This window comes from Triplophysa dalaica, chromosome 20, assembly GCF_015846415.1.
Source record: "Triplophysa dalaica isolate WHDGS20190420 chromosome 20, ASM1584641v1, whole genome shotgun sequence".
Taxonomy (NCBI): domain Eukaryota; kingdom Metazoa; phylum Chordata; class Actinopteri; order Cypriniformes; family Nemacheilidae; genus Triplophysa; species Triplophysa dalaica.
This window is the reverse complement of record NC_079561.1, coordinates 18,986,475-19,007,237: the sequence shown is the minus strand read 5'-3', so window position 1 is coordinate 19,007,237 and position 20,763 is coordinate 18,986,475. Positions and strand designations below refer to the sequence as shown.

The 20,763-nt window shown below is 38.3% G+C and overlaps 3 protein-coding genes across 3 annotated transcripts; 1 reads left to right on the top strand and 2 right to left on the bottom strand.

Annotated features, from left to right (window-relative positions):
* Positions 1 to 7: 7 nt before the first annotated feature.
* LOC130409739 (E3 ubiquitin-protein ligase TRIM21-like) lies at positions 8 to 3,623 on the bottom strand. Its single transcript, XM_056733905.1, is given in 8 exon segments — positions 8 to 1,130; positions 1,276 to 1,302; positions 1,489 to 1,624; positions 1,702 to 1,938; positions 2,008 to 2,103; positions 2,185 to 2,401; positions 2,403 to 2,727; positions 3,522 to 3,623. Coding segments are annotated over 7 exon segments (1,578 nt in total). The 5' UTR covers positions 2,726 to 2,727; positions 3,522 to 3,623; the 3' UTR covers positions 8 to 588.
* A 10,135-nt stretch (positions 3,624 to 13,758) lies between these two features.
* Positions 13,759 to 16,002, top strand: LOC130409639 (uncharacterized). The gene is made up of 2 exons (XM_056733708.1): positions 13,759 to 14,758; positions 14,897 to 16,002. Exons 1-2 carry the CDS (start codon positions 14,429 to 14,431, stop codon positions 15,554 to 15,556), a joined length of 990 nt encoding a protein of 329 aa, XP_056589686.1. The 5' UTR covers positions 13,759 to 14,428; the 3' UTR covers positions 15,557 to 16,002.
* A 942-nt stretch (positions 16,003 to 16,944) lies between these two features.
* Positions 16,945 to 20,605, bottom strand: LOC130409594 (zinc finger protein 420-like). The gene is made up of 6 exons (XM_056733634.1): positions 20,504 to 20,605; positions 20,152 to 20,316; positions 19,747 to 19,918; positions 19,132 to 19,619; positions 18,881 to 19,052; positions 16,945 to 18,749 (listed from the first exon to the last, which is right to left on the bottom strand). Exons 1-6 carry the CDS (start codon positions 20,603 to 20,605, stop codon positions 17,623 to 17,625), a joined length of 2,226 nt encoding a protein of 741 aa, XP_056589612.1. The 3' UTR covers positions 16,945 to 17,622.
* Between the last annotated feature and the right edge of the window lie 158 nt (positions 20,606 to 20,763).

The following is a 20,763-nucleotide window of genomic DNA, read 5'->3' as shown; positions in this document are numbered from 1 at the left end:
CTGAAGGTTAAAACACATTTTTATTTGTGCTCAGAAGAATGACATTTGTTTGTCAACAATAAAGATCTCACACAGGTCATAACTGTTACAGTTTGTCTGTTTTTTTACATAAGTTTAAGTTTATCAACTCATAAATCATTCTTTAATGTCTATAACAAAACAAATAACAGTAAATTATGTATATTTAAAATAAACTAAACAGCCTGCCACACATTCTTAACCAATTATTATAATAGATTTAAAGACATCAGGTGTTTTCAGAACTATTTATAAAAACGTAAAGATTGATTTGTTTGGGTAAATTAGCTTTTGCAATTTTAATAGAGGATTCTCACATTTGTAGAAACTGAACATGTTATTTTTATCCTTTTTGTGAGATTGACAAGTGTGGTGTGAACAGAGCTGTATAAAGATTCATGTAATCGTCTTTTGTGTTTCATGAATAAAACATCACATTTAAGTGGAATGACATGAGGGTGAGTGATGATGTCATTTTTAGTCAACTATTACTTTAATCTTTTCAGATTCTTAGTGGACTGTTTATTCATTCAATCTCACATTCATCCAGTCAATGATTTACTCGTTCATTCATTCACGCACAGGTAAGATGATCAGAGGCTTTGAGTTTTTACCTCCATCATTATTACATGGGCAGAAGTATGGATAGAGAGTTTCAGTGAAGGATTGACCAGTGAATGAGTAGATATGAGAGCTGGAGTCCATATCATAAAAAGAGACCAAACCCTCCTCATAATCCACAAACACACCCACCTTCTGTGGACTCACACTCAGAGACAGAGAGACGAGAGGACTATCACAAGATGAGTATTTATTCTCATTCCTCAGCAACACAGTCCAGTATGCATTCACTGGTTTCAGTCTGATCCGTCCCTTTCTGTTAATAGATTCTCTGGCCACTCCTAAATCCCATGCAGTCTTTCCACTGACCTGAACCTCAAAATAAAATCTCCCTGATGAGAATCCCTCTTTTCCCAGAACACATGAACATTTATCAAATCTCTCAGGATTATCAGGAAGCTCTTGCTTTATGTCTCCATGTCTCACTTGTTTTCTATCATCAGACAGAATCAGATATGGTGAAGCTGTATCAGGATCTAGAGTCACATCCACTGAGAGAGATCAGAGAATATCAATCAGATCTTCAAAATATAAACATGTTGATGTGTGAGATATTTAATACAGAGTGTAAATAATGTGTAGATGTAAATATTATGTGTGTTTATAGAGTTTATGTGTGAACATCACACACTGTACCTGCAAACTGCTGCTTCATGATCAACACTGTCAACACAAATGACAAATACACATAAAGTCTACTCGTTGGACAAAAATGTCTTGTCAATTTAAAACAATGAAAACACTTCTACAGTTTCACAACAACTGTAACTAGAGTCCGTTGCTTTAAATCTAAATGTTTACTGAGATCAGAGACTAGCAAACACTAACAAATGTGAATCTATAACTCACATGTTTGATTGAGTTTGTGATCCAGAGTCTGTTTGAGTTGAGTCAGAGGTGTCACAGTGTTCAGACTGTAAGAAGTATCAACACTGATGTCAGAGCAGTTCTTCATGTTGACAGGTGTGCACAGAGATGAAGAAATCTACATGAGAAGAGAGAAGTCCATCATCAGATGAAGTGAAGTGTCATGATGATGTTTTGTGATTGATGAAGAGTGACCTGTATGAGATGAAGATGATCTTCAGTGTTTGACATGATCTGCTGCAGCTCAATGTTTCTCTTCTTCAGTTCACTGATGTCCTGCTCCAGATCTTTCATCACATCTTCAGCGTGTTTCTCTGCTCCTTCCTGTTTCTCCTCCATCATCTTCAGTGCATCACACTGACATCTCTCAATGGAGCGGATGAGATCTCTGAACATCTCCACACTGTCTGCTTTCTCTTGATCTGTCTTTCTCTGACACATCATACATCACATCTACTGGATATATTTCTATATTTATATTTCAGTTATGTTTCCACTCACCTTCATCAGCTCTACTGAGTGTTTGATGTCTTGAATCTTCTTGATTCTGTCCTGAATCATCAGCTGCACGTCTGTCTGTGTCTTTACCAGCTGAGTCTAGAGAGAGAGAAAATCACGTGTCATCACATCTGTTCCATCTCATGACAGAAAGAAGAAATGGTTGAAAGCATTTCTTGCCTTCCTCTGTCTGCTCTCCTCCTCTATAGAGACAGTGTTGTGAGTCTTGTGATCTCCTTCAGTACAGAACACACAAACACACGTGTGATCATCTCGACAGAAAAGCTCCAGAGGTCTCTCGTGTTTCTGACATATATAATCATCCAGATTGATCACAGGATTGATCAGTGTGTGTTTCTTCAGACGCTAGACTCTCGTGTGAGGCTCCAGATGAGTTAGAACTCTGACACATCAGACACGTCTTCAGAGCTTTTTTCTTCTCAGTACAGATGTCACAGAAAACATCAGGTTTATCATCATGAATCTTTTCTTTAAAGTGCTGAACGACGTCTCTGAGTGTGGTGTTGATCTTCAGATCAGGTCTCTTCATGAAGGTTTCTTTACAGAATGGACAGACGCAGTTCTTTGTGTTTTTCCAGCATTTGTTCAGGCAGTTTTTGCAGAAGTTGTGTCCACAAGGAGCGGTGACTGGATCATTGAACACATCCAGACACACAGAACACTGAAGCTCTTCATCTAATGGACCACTAGAGGACGCCATGACTGAAGAAAATAAGTCAAGCAACAGTGTCATGTCAGTCAAGCAACAGTAGGACTTGAATGTTAAGTTGGTTTCTGTACTTCTGGTTTGCTTATTATCTCCATCCTGATAATATGTTTAGTCTTAAAATCTTTTATATTTGATAGGATTGTGGCTCCTTCAGCATCCACTCATTTTTGTTGATATAATCTGAAAACATTTGCAAGCTAATGATGTAAACAAAAATGTTCTTACATGTGTAGTCAATGTGTAGAATCAAATTATTATAATATATTCTAATATGAATATTTTAATATAGTAGTATGGTTCTGTTATTTACCAGCAGAGTTCTTTAACTATTCGGGTAAATCAGCACAAGGAGAACAGCTCAACAGAAAGTAACTTCTTAATTCAAACCAGTCTAACCTGTGGGTTAACTATCATAAAAAAACTAAATTCAAGGTTGAAAACAATTTGAGGGTCATATGATCAAAATGTACACTCAGTTGATTAGATTCTTATTTCTCATCTCAGAAAGTCTAGAGAAAATAATTGTATATTATTATAATATCTATATGTGAGTCTATTCATGAATACAATTAAACCACAAACTACATCTCACCACAAACTTAAACAAGGTTGTTAAAATAAGTTTTGTTTTTCACTGACTGTGTTAGTTTTATCTGTAGTTCGAAGTCTGTTTCTCTGGCCTTTAAGTTGTACAACACCATCAAACTTTCATTTAAGACCAATATAAATTATTCTTAGACTATATTTCTGGATAAACTACTAAACCATCTGACAGTTCTTTACTTACCTGAATGAATATCAGCTGTGTTCAGTAGTCTCAGAGAATCCGAATAAATATTCTGATATTTGAAGAGATTCTGTTTCCTCAGATTTTGACAATCTTTGTTAAATTTCACAATCTTTAACTCACCTGAAGTCATAGCCACGCCCACCAACTACCTGTACATTCATGAATATGCATTCCTGAGGTTCCATTAACCAATCAGCACTATTATATATTTTGTATTCTACATGGTCTCATTCAAACATCATATGCATTCAGATTTATTGGTATCTTATATATATTCTGTTTTTATGATGGGGTGGTTAATACCAAATTACAACAGTTATACAACAACAATTATGTTATGATTGAAAAAGAATAATGATTATAAAAATGTCAATACTCTAAAAATATTGTTTATCCTGGGGAAATGTATAAAATCGTTTATCTTGTTTTGTAAATTATTTTGGATGAGTGATTGAATGTTTTAATATTAACATTACTGTACAAGAAAAAACATTTGTGTGAGTTCATGAAGCTTTTTTTAATGCTTTATTGAACATTTTGTTATAACAAAACAATGTCACAACATAAACATAACATAGCATTAAGACACACTTAGATTAATGAAAAAAATGAATTTTTGTGTCAAAGTCAGATCCAATTTTTTTCTTTAGAAAAGTTTTGGTATAGGGTAAATTAGAGTTTTATTCTAAAGCAATTTAAGGTTTATTTTGATGCAGTTATATTTAAATATATTTGTCGTAGAATACAAGCAGAATACAATGTTAAATCATTTTCACCACTTCTCTGTGATAGGTTAACTGTAATGATGTAATGAAAGGTAATTGGTCTGAGAGTTTTGAGGGCGGACCGCGCCGACAGCCTGGATCGGCAGTCTCAGCGTTGCCAGGTCGGGTTTCTTTTGAACGGGTTAGACCAGATAAAGGACCAGATATTGTATATTCAAGCTATCGCAATGCCAATGTGGCCCAAAAGTGGATATGGTGGTCTAGTGGGTTAAACCACTGAACTGATAAATCAAAGGTTGCTGGTTCGATCCCAGCATCCACCACCAGTGTGTCCTTGAGCAAGACACTTTACTCCATGTTGCTCCAGGGGGATTGTCCCTGTAATAAGTGCACTGTAAGTCGCTTTGGATAAAAGCGTCTGCCAAATGACTAAATGTAAATGTAAATGTAATATGTACGGTAGGGAGAGTAACTCAAATGTCACAATGTGGATAACACATGTGGTAACAAACGACTCGAATACTTTGTAAATATAACTATAACTGAATTCACAGCAGTTGAGTGATTTAATAAAAATCTTACTGAAAATGGAATTCTACTAACGTTACTTCTGTTCATCATACTCGTCCTTGACAGCTGCTTGACTTGCAACATATACTTCACAAAATACATACTGTAGTTCTGTCAGATGTTAAAAAAGGTATGAATTAAAATCACAATGTCAAGCCGTGCTTTAGTTATAAAAGAGAGAATCGTATTCACGCAAACATCATGTAAGTGCTACTAAAAACTAAAAATGCCCTTGTTTCTGAGATTACATCTGTTATTGAAACCAGGCCTAGTGAACGCCAGGTTCTGGAAGGCAGCAAGCTATAGGTTGAACATCACCTCCACAAAAAAATTTCAACGACTACTTCTCTAGTCCCGCCCACTGGATAGAGCGAGCAAGCAATAAACAAACATGCCGTTAAAATTGCTAAATATTGTGCCACACCTGGGTGTTGAAGAACACAGTCGCTGCTTATCCTTCCTTCGGATTCGGATATTAGGAATGTGTGGTAAATGTTTATTTTTAAAGACGTTCCAGCTCATGTGGGAAAAGCATGGACCCAGTTAACCATATCACGTGATGGTTACATAATTTAAACGTAATCTGGCGACCAAATTAACGTTGTGGCAACGTAACCAGTTACATTGTGACAACTGAAAAAGTGAAATTCCTGGATTCGTCGATTCGTTGCCACAACGTAACTTCATGACGTTGTCAGTAGGTAACCGCAACATTGTAACAATGTACCAGTCAGGACAGGGTCACAACGTCACTGTTACTTACTGACAACGTCACAAGGTTATGTTGTGGCAAGAATACAGGAATTTCACTTTTCCAGTTGTCACAACTTTACTAGATTACATTGTCACAACGAAAGTGAATTACTATTTTCAGATTACGTAATCATACCATTGTGACAACGTCAAATTCATATATTCGTATAGTGAATTGTCCTGAAGGGGGACATTTTTTGCATTTCAGATTTTGTGAAATATTGAGATGTGTAACCAAAACATTACATACACAACCAATACCATTTCAAAATACCCAGGATGTGTCCTAATCAAATAAAAACAGAAAATGCAGATAACACATTCAGGAAAGACATTTTACACATTAGTGCTCTTCGTCTGAGAAAATGATCAGTTTCTTATGTGGGGCACAGAAAAGTCTAGATAAAAGGCCAATCTCTCCTTGATTAAAAAGTAATATGCTCTTTGTTATGGGTGGTTGAAACATGGAAAATGAAACATCATCAGACAAATAATACAATATTTAATTAAAATAATTCATTTATTATAAAGACATTAAGCAACTATTATGATATATTTCGTTATCATAGAAATAAGTTGCACAGAAAATGCACATTCAAAATTTCTTTACCGATCTCTTATTTTTTTCACTTTAGTTAACAAACACATAGGCTACAATAACAAAATGCATAGCATGAAGGGTTAAGGAAATTTGATTAAAAAAAAAGGGTATACATACAAAGTTATACTACATTTTGATGGACAAACATTTCATAAGCACATTAGATCAAGAAGTAGCAGGACTGCTTTGTTTAAAACAAATTTATACTCCTTAATATCAAGTTTGTCAAAACTCTGTCACTGACCTTTGGGCAGTCTTCACACCATGTGCTTTTTATTTGTTGATTGCTACGCCCTCAAATATGACTGGACATCTAAGAGGTGATGTGATTTTGACCACAAGGCACCACAGCTTAGATCAACTAATAGTATCACTGTCATTCATTTATTTAGTGGGGAGCTACAAACACTACAGCTTAAGTGTCCCACATTAGGCAGTGTCCCACTTTAGGGCAATTCACAAATGGATACTCAAAATTCAGTTAATTTATTGTACAACAGTACACAACAACATTTTATTGTTTTGCTTTAACAACTGTCAATACTAAAAGAATAAAAGCTTCAAGAAACGTGGAACAGGTTTATATCAAAACAGTAATTTGTGTAAGACTCATTTAAATACATAATAGCTATAGTTATAGTTATAAAACAGCATAAAGACAGTGTACATATGATTTAAGCATGCTACAATTTTTTTTACAGATAAATATGAATAAAAACACTTTGAAATGAGTGTTACTTAATTTAAGTCTTTAGGGGTTTTGTCATTATTTTGTTGTTTTCAGTCTTCAGTGCATATTCCGGTTGCCATGGTCACTCTGCTCTTAACAGCCAGTGCTAAATATAAAAATAAAACCAAGTAATTACTTACAAATCATTTTATACATTTCATACAAAACATTTAGGCTACATGTCTTACCTGAATTATTATTATTAGAACTTCGAAGAACTGAGCGATCATGTAAGGCGCAGTTCAGCTATTCTGAATTTGAGCTAAGGTCGAGAGTTGCGCGCTGTTAATATTCCTATACAACACAGAGCAGCCTGCATAGCGTGTTAATCTCTTGAAAATCTGAAGGAAACTTGGAAGAAACTTTTTAAACAAGTTTGGTAGTATCATATACTCATACACAAGGTAGAAACCTGAAACAAGTGTTTCAAATGTGACAGCTTCACATCTGCCTTAACCGATTTCACCACCTCAAGCTTAAGCCCAAGGAATTGAACCTTTATTGAAGGACACCCAGATTCAAAACCCACATGAAGGCGAAGATATGGATAATGAATAATACTTTTATTAAAACATGCAATAAACTATGAAGAAAGTAACATATCTAAATTCAAATTATAACAATAAATTATCCTACATCCAACATAAACAAAGGTAAATTTAAGTAAAGAAAAAAAAAATTAAATGCATATGTTTGGCAATTTGCCCTTCTGGCCACCCAGGCAGAAGGGTTTGCAATCCAAGCCCTGCGTTACGCAGATGTGCACTAAAACACACACTTGTGATTGATGCAAATCCAACAAGTGGGAGAAAACAATAGGTTAATATCGTAACCCCGGTTCTCTGATACATCGAGTAGAGACACCCACTTATGGGAAGGGCATCCGTACCTGACCTCTGTAGAAGCATCCAATTGCACCAAGTCTGGCTAGACAGACAGGGGCACGCGCCCTATGCCAGTTGAGTACCTGCCCCCTCATCTAATGTAAAAAGGCTACTGCACGCACTCCCTTTCCTCAGTGAGCTTATTCGCTTCTCGTGCAGCAAGCAAGGCAAACTTGGTGGATCTCTTCATCTTGTTGTTTCAGAGAACCGGGGTTACAATAGTAACCTATTGTTCTCTATCATCATCTCATTTCGAGATCCACCTATGGGAAAACTGGACAGCTCCCTAGTTGCCTTATACGCTCAATGAAAATCTGCAAGGCAGAAGACGGTAACCCGTGTGGGCGGTGATATGATAAAAACCTGCGCCCATCACACCACTCCTCAAACAGAACAGTTCGCCCTCTCACGGGCCAGACCCAGAGAGCAGCCCTGCCCGGGTAGGGTGGTAGATTTCTCCGCTCACCTGGGACAGGAGGTCCGTGCGTAACAGGAGGGGCCATGGTTGGGAATACAACAGAGGAGAAATCTCTCGCATCCATGGTGCTTTAGGCCACCTGGGTGCTATCAGGATAAGAGACAAGTTCGGATCTCTCACCCTGGCAGGGGTAGGCACTATCAGTCAGAGAGGAGGCAACGCAAAGAGCAGCACCCGTGGCCACGGGTGGGCCAGCACGTAGCACATAGAGTGCATTCAAACTCGATAGAAGGTCCGCTCCCCTGTTCAGAACGCCCGGAACATGTGTGGCTCTTACTGACAAAAAATGTTGCCTGCTCATACCAACAGCTTGTGAGCCAGAGCATGGAGCTTGGGGGAAAGCATGAAGGGATTTACATATGCTACTGCAGTGGTGTTGTCGCAGCGTATCAGCAAATGATGTCCCTGCAGACGGGGCAAATAATGCCTCAGAGCCTTCCACACAGAGAGGAGCTCCAAATAGTTTATATGAGCTAACTGAAGTGTGTTGGGCCTCACACCCGGTACCGTTCTGCCCTCTTGTGTGGCTCCCCATCCTGTTAAGGATGCGTATCTGTCTGTAACCAGGTTCGTTTAAGTGTGGAAGAAAGGAGTCGGGGTCGGCGTGGCTGGGAAAGCGATACGATTCTTTATTGTACAATACTTCCGGATTTCACACTTCCAGTATTCAAAATTAAAGTCCCACTTGATCCCTCTGGATCGTAAGATTCCGTCTGCCAGCTTTCCTTGGACGCAACGTCTCTGTCCTCTGGCGCACTCGTCTTCTCAGCCGCTCTCTCTCACCTCCTCCCGATCTGCCTTGGGGTTTTAAAGCGTCTCCTCGCCAATTACTAGAACGACAAGCAGGTGTTTTCACTAAAGCGTTGATCTGCCTGAAGACCTTCCGCAGGAAGTGGAATGAGCCCAGGTGGTCTAAACCACTGCGTGTCACCTCACGAACATCCCACTGTGTCCGCCTCCAAGGAAAAGGCGACACCTGTTATCATTTGTCTTCTTGTGTTGCTTGTGATCCCCCAGGCAGGTCTCTTGAGCAAACGGCTGTGGACCTGAGTTCTCAGGTCCAAGAGAGGGAAGGTGTTGAGAGTGACGTACAAAAAACTTAAGGAAAACTTCAACTTTTACAGGTCATACACAAGAAAGGTGACATTTTTTCAAGTCCACCAGAGGAACCTCTAGCGCACTGTGTAAGTGAATACTGTGTATACGGAGCAGGTATTGCAGTGACATTTAAAAACAGGTATAGGGTGGAGAAAGTGAGACAGCAAAACAAAAAATCAGGTGAATGTGCAATATCCCATGAGGAAGACGGTAGAACTATTTTTCAACTAATCACAAAAGTAAAATGCACTGACCTCCCCACATACGAAGATTTCACCAATAGTTTAAGACACATGAGAGACTGATGTGTAGAACATAGAGTGAGAAGTGTTTCTGTACCCCAGCTGGGGTGGGGTCTGGACAAACTAGATTTCCAGAGTCCAGAGCATCTTAAGTGAAGTGTTCACAGGAGTGGACATAGTCATAACCATATATTCATTATAAGCATTATAAGGATATTTCATAAGCTTTAGATAGGATTTTTCTACTTTTTCTACTTTTCTACAGATTGTTAAAATAAATAAAAAATAACCATCAGGCGGCAATAAAAAAGAAAGATTTTACACCACCCCCGTATACCATTGCCCTGTTAGCAACCAACCAAAATATCAGATGATGAGGGAGATGATGATGAGGATTATGTGTGACCTGTTTCAGAGGTCAAGAGAGGGATTGAAGGATTTGATCATTTAATCAGTAGCGTAATTGCATTTAATAATTTGATTGGTTTTGTCTTGTTTGGAGGTGAAGTCATAATATTGTGAGTGTTTTGGTGCATGCATTTGATGCCCAGGCTATGTCCTGATGGGAAGTGCTTTTAGCAGAGGAATGTGAGTTTGGGGGGGAGAAGGGGCATCTTCGGCTGCAGTTGTTTAGGGGGTTGGGGGAGGTATCTGGAATGTTGTTTCAGAAGTGTTTTACAGGAACGAGATAAGGCAGAAGTTGGTGATTGGTGAAAACAAGGAAGATCCTGCCCCCAGCAGAAGAGAGATCGACGTGAAATAACAATAAATGCTGTGAATTTGTGCTGTGGGGGTTGTTGTTCCTTGGAAGGACAGAGTAGTGTTGTCCAGCAACCCAGCGCGCTGTATTTTGATACTTTCTGACCAATAAAATTCTATACTTGTCAGAGATTGCCTTCCTTCAATTTTTGAACATGCAGGACGCCCTTAAAGTCCAACAGAGCCCAGTTCCACGCATTGCCATGAAGCACCACTCACATTTTCTTCAGAAAATGTACTTTTCTAGTTCCACCTTACCCTCCAGTAACACACGATATCAGGTTACAAATAGCGCCTTACCTTCATGTTACTGGAGACCATCAGTAAACACATACCACATACACAGGTTCAAGTAAAACTTATAAAGATTTATTGGTGGCATTATACAAACAAGACTATTTACGAGGACTTCCGAATGTTACCTCGGTAGATCATGAACATTAAACAAAACAAACAGAAACCAAATGCGCATGAAAAGAAATACAATCAGATCTCACAGCACAGCAAATTATAACACCATAGTTCATCACACTGGACATGCATTTAATGGCTCAGCTCTGCCTTTGTACCATACCTTCAGTCCTCGGCATAGTAACACAGTGAGAGAAACAGATTACTTACGAACAAATAAACAAAAAACAACAAAATTAAGAAAACTAGCAATAAACCAAACCCTCAGTAGTAATCTGTACCAAAAATAAACCCAAACAAATCAAATGAATAACAAGAGCAGCATATAGGCCATATAGTGTCACCCTAAATTCTGTAGCCCTATAATATAAACATTTAAAAGTCACCGTTATTTATTAGATTAAAACATCACCCATTAAACATTTTGTTAATACTTGTTATGTCATACCTGTCTCAATGATCCCAAACAGACCCACATCAACTGAAATTAGAAAGTTAAAATTCCTTTGTATTAAAAGAACCCGCGCATATTAATCCACCTCCCTAATAAATGGACTAATTACCTGCTCTCAACATCCCACCATCACACAAGAATTCTCAATAGCACCTGCATGTGCGTCAAACTATTTCAACTGGCCGGAAAAAAATAATAATTCAAGAACCCGTTCCTACCTAGAACCTTTACACGGTTGACCTCACCCTATTTATTCATAGGTCTCCCAGTATCACCTGCTACAGTAATCTGACCAAATGGCAATGCGTGCTTTTAACCGGCTGCATTCAGATACGCTCCACTATTCAAGCAAACCCACCACCATTCCGCACTTACCATTCAAACCTGCGCATGACTGGAAGTGACCTGCCAGAAGAGGCTGCCAATTAATGCTACACAAGCATAACAATTGTCTTGTGAATCGTCAATGTTAAGAATGGGTTTATGTGCTTGCGATGTTCAGAAACGTTACAAGCAGGTCATGTTGATATCAAAATATAATCAATATATATAACGTAACTGGACCGTTCTTGGTTATGAACTGTCTCAAATCTCTAGCATGAAAAATAACGTTAAGATCTTTACACGTCCATTGAAAATTTTAACTCCACCTAATCGGAAACACTAGACACAGTTGCTCCTCTGCGTTTAAAGCAGATTAAAAATGGCAGCCCATTTTTAATTTAACGCAGTAGCTAAATAACAAAAAATAAATTGTCAGCGACTTCAGATTCTGGATCTCAACATAACAGTGATGAATTTATGAACAAGTTCACATGTAAAATCCAATATATTAGAAGAAAAATTATAACAAAGCAACCAGAACCGCCCCTACAAATCTACTGAAAGAGATGTTCCCAGCAATTATAGATCCTCTTCTTAGTATTATTAACTCATCTCTGACATAAGGACAAATAATGGCTAAAGCATATATGGTGGCTGTTATAAGGCCCCTTGTCAAAAAAAACCAACTCGACCCTAGAGAACTAGGGAATTACAGGCCTATATCTGAGTCTACCTTTCATATCTAAAGTTCTGGAAAAAGAACTCAGTTTCAACTCAAGTATTCTCCTTCCCTCAAAAGAATGACATTAATGAAGAATTCCAGTCTGGATTTAGACCACGTCACAGTACAGAAACTGCTTTGATCAGAGTTACAAATTATCTGCTTTTGCATCCGACCGAGGTTGTATCTCGTTATTTGTACTGCTAGACCTTAGTACTGCATTCGACACTATTGACCACAGCACATCCTACATAGACTTGAAAGTTACGTTGGCATTAAGGGAATAGCATTGAAATGGTATAAGTCTTATTTATCCGACCGTTATCAATTTGTAGCAATAAACAATGAGGTGTAACACAAAACCCAAGTCCAGTACGGTGTACCACAGGGCTCAGTCTTAGGGCCTCTGCTCTTCGCATTATACATGCTAGGTGATATACAAAGCTAGGTGTTGGGTGATATCCAAAATTCTATTTATCGTGGAAACTCTTGTAACATTTGAGACCCAATATCTCAGTGATCTTTTGTCAGCTTCATGATCACGGGTCTCAAATGCTGAAAGGTATGGTCATGTAGTGCCAGAGACCAATCAGACACCCAATAACTAGTTATATTTCTTAAATATTTCAACAACACCCCTCACCCAACCAGCAAGCTAATCTCGAGGGGGTCTGCCCCCTTCTGCAATTTACACCTAGGCAGGACCAGATCTCTGGTGACCATAGCAACCAACACCACTTGGCTTCGTCTTTCCAGATACAGATACTCTGCATAAAACTGGTTCTTTATGATCACTTCCAGCCAAGATCAACTGGAGTCTCAACAAACTGCATCAGGACACTTTCTTTCTTTTGATGTGCAAGACATGCAAGTATCATACTTAGTCTTATTCAATGGATGCATCATTAATCCTTTTTACAAAGGTGCTTTACAAGAAGAAACTCATGTTTTGTTCAGGCTATTGATCTTCTGAATATCATATACTGCCATAGATCCATGCTCTTTTCTTTTCTCTAGTTCAACTTAAACCTTCTTCCAATGCTTAACTATGTGTGTGTATGTTAGACTTAGATTAGTATGTGTCTAGTTTAGGTAATAAAGTCCTGTTTTATTTCACACGTGACATTGTTTGTAGTTCTTGCTCATAATCCTGAGTCCCTAAACATGGAGATTCTTGCTACCTGCTCATAATGCTAAGTGATTTCCCCAAATCATGAACTTTGATCCTGATAAGTATACTTGATCTTTATCAATTGAATTCATCCAAATTTGGGCTGATATATTAATTTCCCTTACAAAGGGGGATGGAGAATATATTGCTTATAACTGTGATCAAAGCTCATGGTAATTCTTACAAATTTGGAAAAGAATAACGTTTAAATAATACTGTTCCTCATTGAATCCTCTACAGTCATATATACTTAAACTTACAGTTTTTCTCAATTGTTTACACACAAATTCTGGTACTTCAGACACAATGACCACAACATGTAACTCATTCACCAACCCCCTGAACCAATTCTGCTAAACTACAAGCACAGTTCCTGCTTTACACTCAAATTGCAGTTCTATAAAACACTTTTTTCAAAACACTACACACAATTCTCTGCTTTTGGCACAATTTTCATGCAGAAAATATCTTGTTTTCACAAGGAACACACTGCCATTCAAATATGCACACTGACTCATCACAAGGGCAAACACCCGTCACACAGTTTTACAATTAGCAATCAGAGCTTTAGCATAAAAAGGCAACAGGTGAGCTCTTCTGTTTTGGAGCAATGGATGCCAACATTGGAAACAGAGGCAGAGCCAGAGGAGTGAGAGTTAGAGGAGGAGGACGGGGAGGACGAGGACGGGGAGGACGAGGAGGACGAGGAAGGCCAAGGACTGTAATCTCTGATGAGATCCGAGCCACTTTGGTTGATCATGTGGTCAACCATGGTCTAACAATGAGGGAGGCTGGGCAAAGAGTACAGCCACATTTGAGCAGGTTCACTGTAGCATCCATCATCCGGACTTTCCGAAATGAGAATAGGTAAGAAATCTACTCTCACTAGAAAATTGCAGTACTGCAAATCAATACAGTACTCAATGAGTACTGTTCTGTAGGACTGTAAAAATTCTGCAAATTATGTTTTAAGTATTTAGGAAATGTATACCTACATTGTATTTACAGTATTTTACTATTTGTTTGGCAGAACTGAAAGATTACCAACACAAGGTGGTCGGGAACGTGTTCTGTCTCCTGAACAGGAAACTGAAATCATAAACATGGTCCTAGAAAACAACGCCATAACATTACGGCAAATACAAAGAAAAATAATAGAAAACAATGACATGTTTCAAAATATTGATAGGGTAAGCTTATCAACACTTGACCGTGCCTTGCGCAGAAATCATCTCAGGATGAAGCAGGTCTACAGAGTGCCATTTGAACGCAATTCAGAGAGAGTCAAAGAATTGCGATATAACTATGTGCAAGTGAGTCCCACAATTGATGCATACTCTCAACACTGTATACAGTAAATTATACATATTTCAATATTGTAATCATAATGATTGTGCTTCACAATATTGACCACTCCGTGTCTATTTCTGAAATTGTCATGTGTGTTTCAGAGAGTCCTTGAGCTAGAGGTGGCTGCAGTGGAGCACCAGTTCATCTTCATTGATGAGGTTGGGTTCAACCTCACAAAAAGACGAAAGAGGGGAAGGAATATCATCGGCCAGCGTGCCATTGTTGAAGTCCCTGGCCAGCGCGGAGGGAACATCACAATGTGTGCAGCGATTACCCACCACGGCGTCATCCATCACCATGCTACCCTTGGCCCCTACAACACCGCCCATCTGATCACATTCCTTGACACCCTACACAACACACTCATTCCACCAGATCAGGTAGATGGCCCAGAGCAGCTCAGGTACGTTGTTATTTGGGACAACGTAAGTTTCCACAGGGCTGCTCTGGTTCGTAACTGGTTCACTGCCCACCCACGCTTTTTAGTTGCTTATCTCCCTCCATATTCTCCATTCCTCAATCCTATTGAGGAATTTTTTTCTGCCTGGAGATGGAAAGTGTATGACCGAAATCCACAAACGCGTATACCTCTTCTCCAAGCAATGGAGGACGCATGTGGAGATATAGCAGCTGATGCTTTCCATGGCTGGAATCGCCATGCTAGGCGATATTTCCCCCGCTGCTTGGCCAGGGAAAACATTGCTTGTGATGTGGATGAGGTGCTGTGGCCAGACCGCAACAGAAGAGAGGATGCAGCATAGTTTTTTTTGTTTGTTTTTTACTGTAACTGTATACAGTAAATTCTTCTGTTGTTTTGTATGTAGTGTATGTGCAACTTTGTGTTGGTTGGGAATGGGATGTACACTGTGTACATTGTTTTTGCGAGAAAAATAAAATAAAATTTACAGTAAAAAACAATATTCTCAAATATTTTACAACACACTCATGTTTGTACTCTGTGTAGTAAGTGTAACACTGAACCAAAAAAGGCCTAATTCAATTAAGTATTTTACATTCATCATAGTGTTTTACATTGAGCACATCAGTGTTCAGCTGGTTCTTATTAATGTCTATACAAATGATGGTTTGTGTGTGTCATTTGAAAACAAAATCCCATTTTGAGAAGAAATAAGATTGTTTTGAATGTAAAGTTTCATTTTGCTGGAGAACTGAGGGGTTTTGCCCATTGTGTGTGTTTTTTTGGATTTGTGTGTAGAGTTCTGAGAATATGAGGCATGCTTTCAGAAAATGTGTGTAAACAATTGAGAAAAACTGTAATACAACTATAGGCTTTACAAACTATACATAAAGCCTTGCCATCACATCTGGGAAATAGCCTTCCTGTAGCTCAGTGGTAAGAGCATTGCGTTAACAACGCAAGGTTGTGGGTTCGAACCCAGGGGATTGCAAAGACCTATGTAAAAGGTGTAGGATAAAGCAATGTAAGTCGCTTTGGATAAAAGCGTCATGTAAATGTAAAAGTAAAATCATCCTGTGCGATTGTGTCACATGAAATACTGATGTGGGGAGGTCATTTATAGATCACAGGAGGTCTCCAGATAATAATGATGCTTTGCGAAAACTGTGAAAGGTGCATATGTGTAACTTAACATTACGTCTCTAACCAAATTCACAGAAGGCTTCAACTACACAAACTGCCATCCAATCAAGCAGAAGTCGTTTACTTCCAAGTCTCATTAATGAGGCACACTCATTAAAACCATGTTTGTAGAGCTGGCCTCAAAATAGCAGAAAATAGCCTATTACTTATTGATTTTGATGTTTTATAATGTAAAAACCATGCGAACATCATACGCAGACCTCATACAACAGTAAAAAACAATAAATAAGGCCAGTTCAACACACCTTTAAGGCAACTCTCAAAGGTAAGCACATTATTGTTGCTGCTGTTCTTTTTATGTTCTGTTGTATGTATCAATGAATTTCACATTTTTTGCTGCAGTTGTGTGTGAATGAAGAGGATAAAAAAAATAAAAAAATAAGATAGTATGAAGCTCTTTTGATGTATTTTATTACGCACCTGATTTAAGGTGATAATGGGAAATGTCATCTGTGAACACCATGTCATAGGTGACCTCCTAATAAAGCTTAATCTGGGAATTGAACCTGCAACCTTTGGATTTGTCTATCTAACCGTCATACCACAACTTCCCTTTACTTAAGTCACATTTGTTATAATATAAACTGAGATTCATCAAATATTACGTAGTTAGTAGAGAAGAAGAATGAGAAGTAATTCCATAATAAATTGTCCGTAAATTGTAAGGTGTGCATTCTACGATTTAATAATAAACCTAATTTTAAGTATGTATGCAAACACATAAAGCCTTACATTTATTAAAAATGGCTTGCATTATTTTAAAGAATTATTTTATGTAAAAAAGCTTACAAATTGGAATAATATTAGTTTGGAATGGTGCGCGACTGGCAACGTTATCATACCAAAATACTGAAAAATTATTATATTTTATGTAATCTGTACCTCCACGTCCACTTGACGTTCATTGAAACCACACACATTCGCAGACGACCTCTGAAGCTTAGTAAAGTTTCCTTAAAATAAGTAGCCCTGGAACACAACTTAAGAACCCAGCATTCTTTAAAGTGTATACCTTTTTACTAAATCATTACAATGTTTGACAAGAAACATTCAGTGAAGGTCAACACACTAGTCATTTAACATCTCCGGGATCTTCTGTTCTGAACAGTTTTCCGAGGATGAACTTTGCAACACTTCATGTGAATCCCAAGACGTCTTAATTCTCAAAAATTCCATCCACATGAGGAGCAGTGGTTAAATTTCCCTTCAGTGAGACCTTCTCTGGTGTTTCTTCAAATGGTCAGATCTAGTGAAGGTTTTGCCACACTCTGAGCACATGTGAGATTTCACAGTCGTGTGTGTTTTCTCGTGCTCTTTCAGATAGGAGACTCGCGTGAAGGTCTTTTCACAGATGGAACAAGCATGAGGCTTCAGATCTGAATGAATCATCATGTGGCTCCTCAGGGCATCTGCAATGATGAACGCTTTACTGCACAGTTCACACTGATATGATTTCACTCCAGAATGACGACGACGATGCACTTTCAGAGTCGATGTCCATGCAAAACTCTTTCCACACTGATCACATGTGTACGGCTTTTCTCCGGTGTGAATTCTCATGTGAGCTTTCAGGATGCATTTTTTAATGAAGCTTTTTCCACACTGATCACATGTGTGAGGCTTTTCTCCGGTGTGAATTCTCATGTGATCTTGAAAGCTGCTTTTAGAAACGATTCTCTTGCCACACTGATCACAACTGTACGATTTTCCTCCAGTATGAACTCTCATGTGCGAATTAAGATGGTCTTTACGAATGAAACTCTTTCCACACTGATCACAACTGTAAGATTTTTCTCCAGTGTGAACTCTCATGTGCAAATTAAGTCGGTCTCTACGAATGAAACTCTTTCCACACTGATCACATGTGTAAGGCTTTTCTCCAGTGTGAGTTCTTATGTGCGCATTAAGCTGGTCTTTACGAGTGAAGGTCCTTTTACACTCCTCACATCGATACGATTTTTCTCCTGTATGAATTTCCATGTGTCTGTTAAGGTTGCAGTTACGCATAAAAGTCTTTCCACACTGATGACATGTGTATGGGCGTTCTCCAGTGTGAATTATCATGTGCTTACTAAGATCAGATTTCCGGGCGAAGCTCTTTCCACACTGATGACATGTGTAACGCTTTCCTCCAGTAGGAATTATCTTGTGCGCATTAAGTTTGGATTTACAATTGAAGGTCTTTCCCCACTGAGCGCATGTAGGAGATTCTTTGTCTGTTGCTATTCGACTATTCTTAGGAGAGAAATTCTGTTCAGATTCTTCTCCAGTAATGAGACGATGAGTTTTTTCCTCCATTTCATTTGGTTCGGAAATTTCCTCTATTATCAGGTCTTAAATGAACAATGAAAATCGATATAATCAATATCACATAGTTCAAAAATGCACTGAGGGCTTCTGAAATTATAAATACTGTTCATGTCTTTATGTCATCATCGGTTAAACATGAAGAGAAGATACACACCTGAATAAATCACATCATCTTCATCTGTTTGTTCTTCTTTGATTTGTGTCTTCAGCTCCATCTCACAGTCCAGCAGCTTCACTGATGTCTTCTGCTCTTCATTACAGACAGAAAGCAGAAGATCTGGAGATGTTTGATCAGTGAAGTCACAGAGAGAAACACCACATACATCCTGAAAATAACATCACAACAAACACAGAATAACATTCAGGGATTATACACATTTAAACTGGTATGAAGACCAATGTTACATTTATAGATGAGGAGGAGTGGTGAGATTTCTCTTCTGTGTGACGTCTCATGTGAGCTTGAAGCATGGCTTTATGAAAGAACATCATTCCACACAGATGACATCCGTAAGGTTTCTCTCCAGTGTGATCTCTCATGTGGTCTTTAAGGTGGACTTTACAAGTAAAGGTCCTTCCACACTGGTCACATCTATAAGATCTTTCTTTGATGTGAATTTTTAAATGTCTCTTAAGGTGGCAGTTACTAATAAAGGTCTTTCCACACTGATCACATGTGTACGGCCGTTCTCCAGTGTGAATTCTCATGTGCCTAGTAAGTTTGGATTTATGATTGAAGATCTTTCCACACTGAGGGCAGGAGGGAGATTGTTTGTCTGTTGCAATCCGACTATTATTTGGTGAGAAATTCTGTTCAGTTTCTGCTACAATTATGAGATGATGAGGTTTTTCCTCAATTTCATTCAATCCTGAACTTTCCTCCTCCATCAGGTCTAAGATGAACAGAGAAAATCATTATGATCAATACCACATAGTACAAAAATGCACGGAGCACTTCTGAAATCACAACAATAGTGCTCATGTCTTTATTTCATTATTGTTAAAAGGGAAGATACACACCTGAATAAATCACATCATCTTCATCTGTTTGTTTTTCTGTGATTTCTGTCTTCAGCTCCATCGCACAGTCCAGCAGCTTCACTGATGTCTTCTGCTCTTCATTACAGACAGAAAGCAGAAGATCTGGAGATGTTTGATCAGTGAAGTCACAGAGAGAAACACCACATACATCCTGAAATCACAACAAACACAGAATAAAAGTTTGAGCTTTAAAACATTTTAACTAGTATGAATCATTATTGTAACATTCTTACAAACCAAAGTGTGTCATAAATCTTTCATATTTAATTTAACAAAACACCATCTCCAACACCTTCAGTTTTATGTGATACATTGATACATATAATCTAGTATGAAGACCAATGTTACATGTATAGATATCATACACATGACATGTGTCCAAACCTTTCTGTTGAGTTGGTCTCTCTCTCTGAGTTTTGTTTCCAGTAACTTCACCTCTTTCTTCAGCTGACAGATTTCTGTCATCAAATCATCAATATCCAGCATAGACAGATCAGTTCCTACTGATTTACAGCACATCACATCCACCTGCACCATCATCATGGACACCTGAACAAAACATCAAAATCATGTTCATACTCATACAACGCAAAAACATCATTACAATATGATTAAATGTGAGAGAAGCAAATTTGAAAAAAAAAACGTCAATTAAAATTAACAAGCTAAGGAAGCCATGGAAAAATACAAACATGAGTGCCAAAAAATGGTGAAAAGCAAATAACACAAAACTTACTGCAGGTAAAATTGTGAACAGCTGATTCTTCCCGTGCGGTCTTATGTAACGCGTGCTGCGTTTGCGCCACCTGCTGGACTGAAGCGAGACGCTGCTTACCATTTACTCATCTCTATGATTTACAGTTGTTCGATTTTGTTTATTTTTGTCATATTTTTCATAAATGTCACTGTAGACAACTGTAAGTGGTTTTATTCACATTTTAGAAAAAAAAATCTTATAATAGAGTACCAGGAATTTCCACCTATCACTCAAGACTA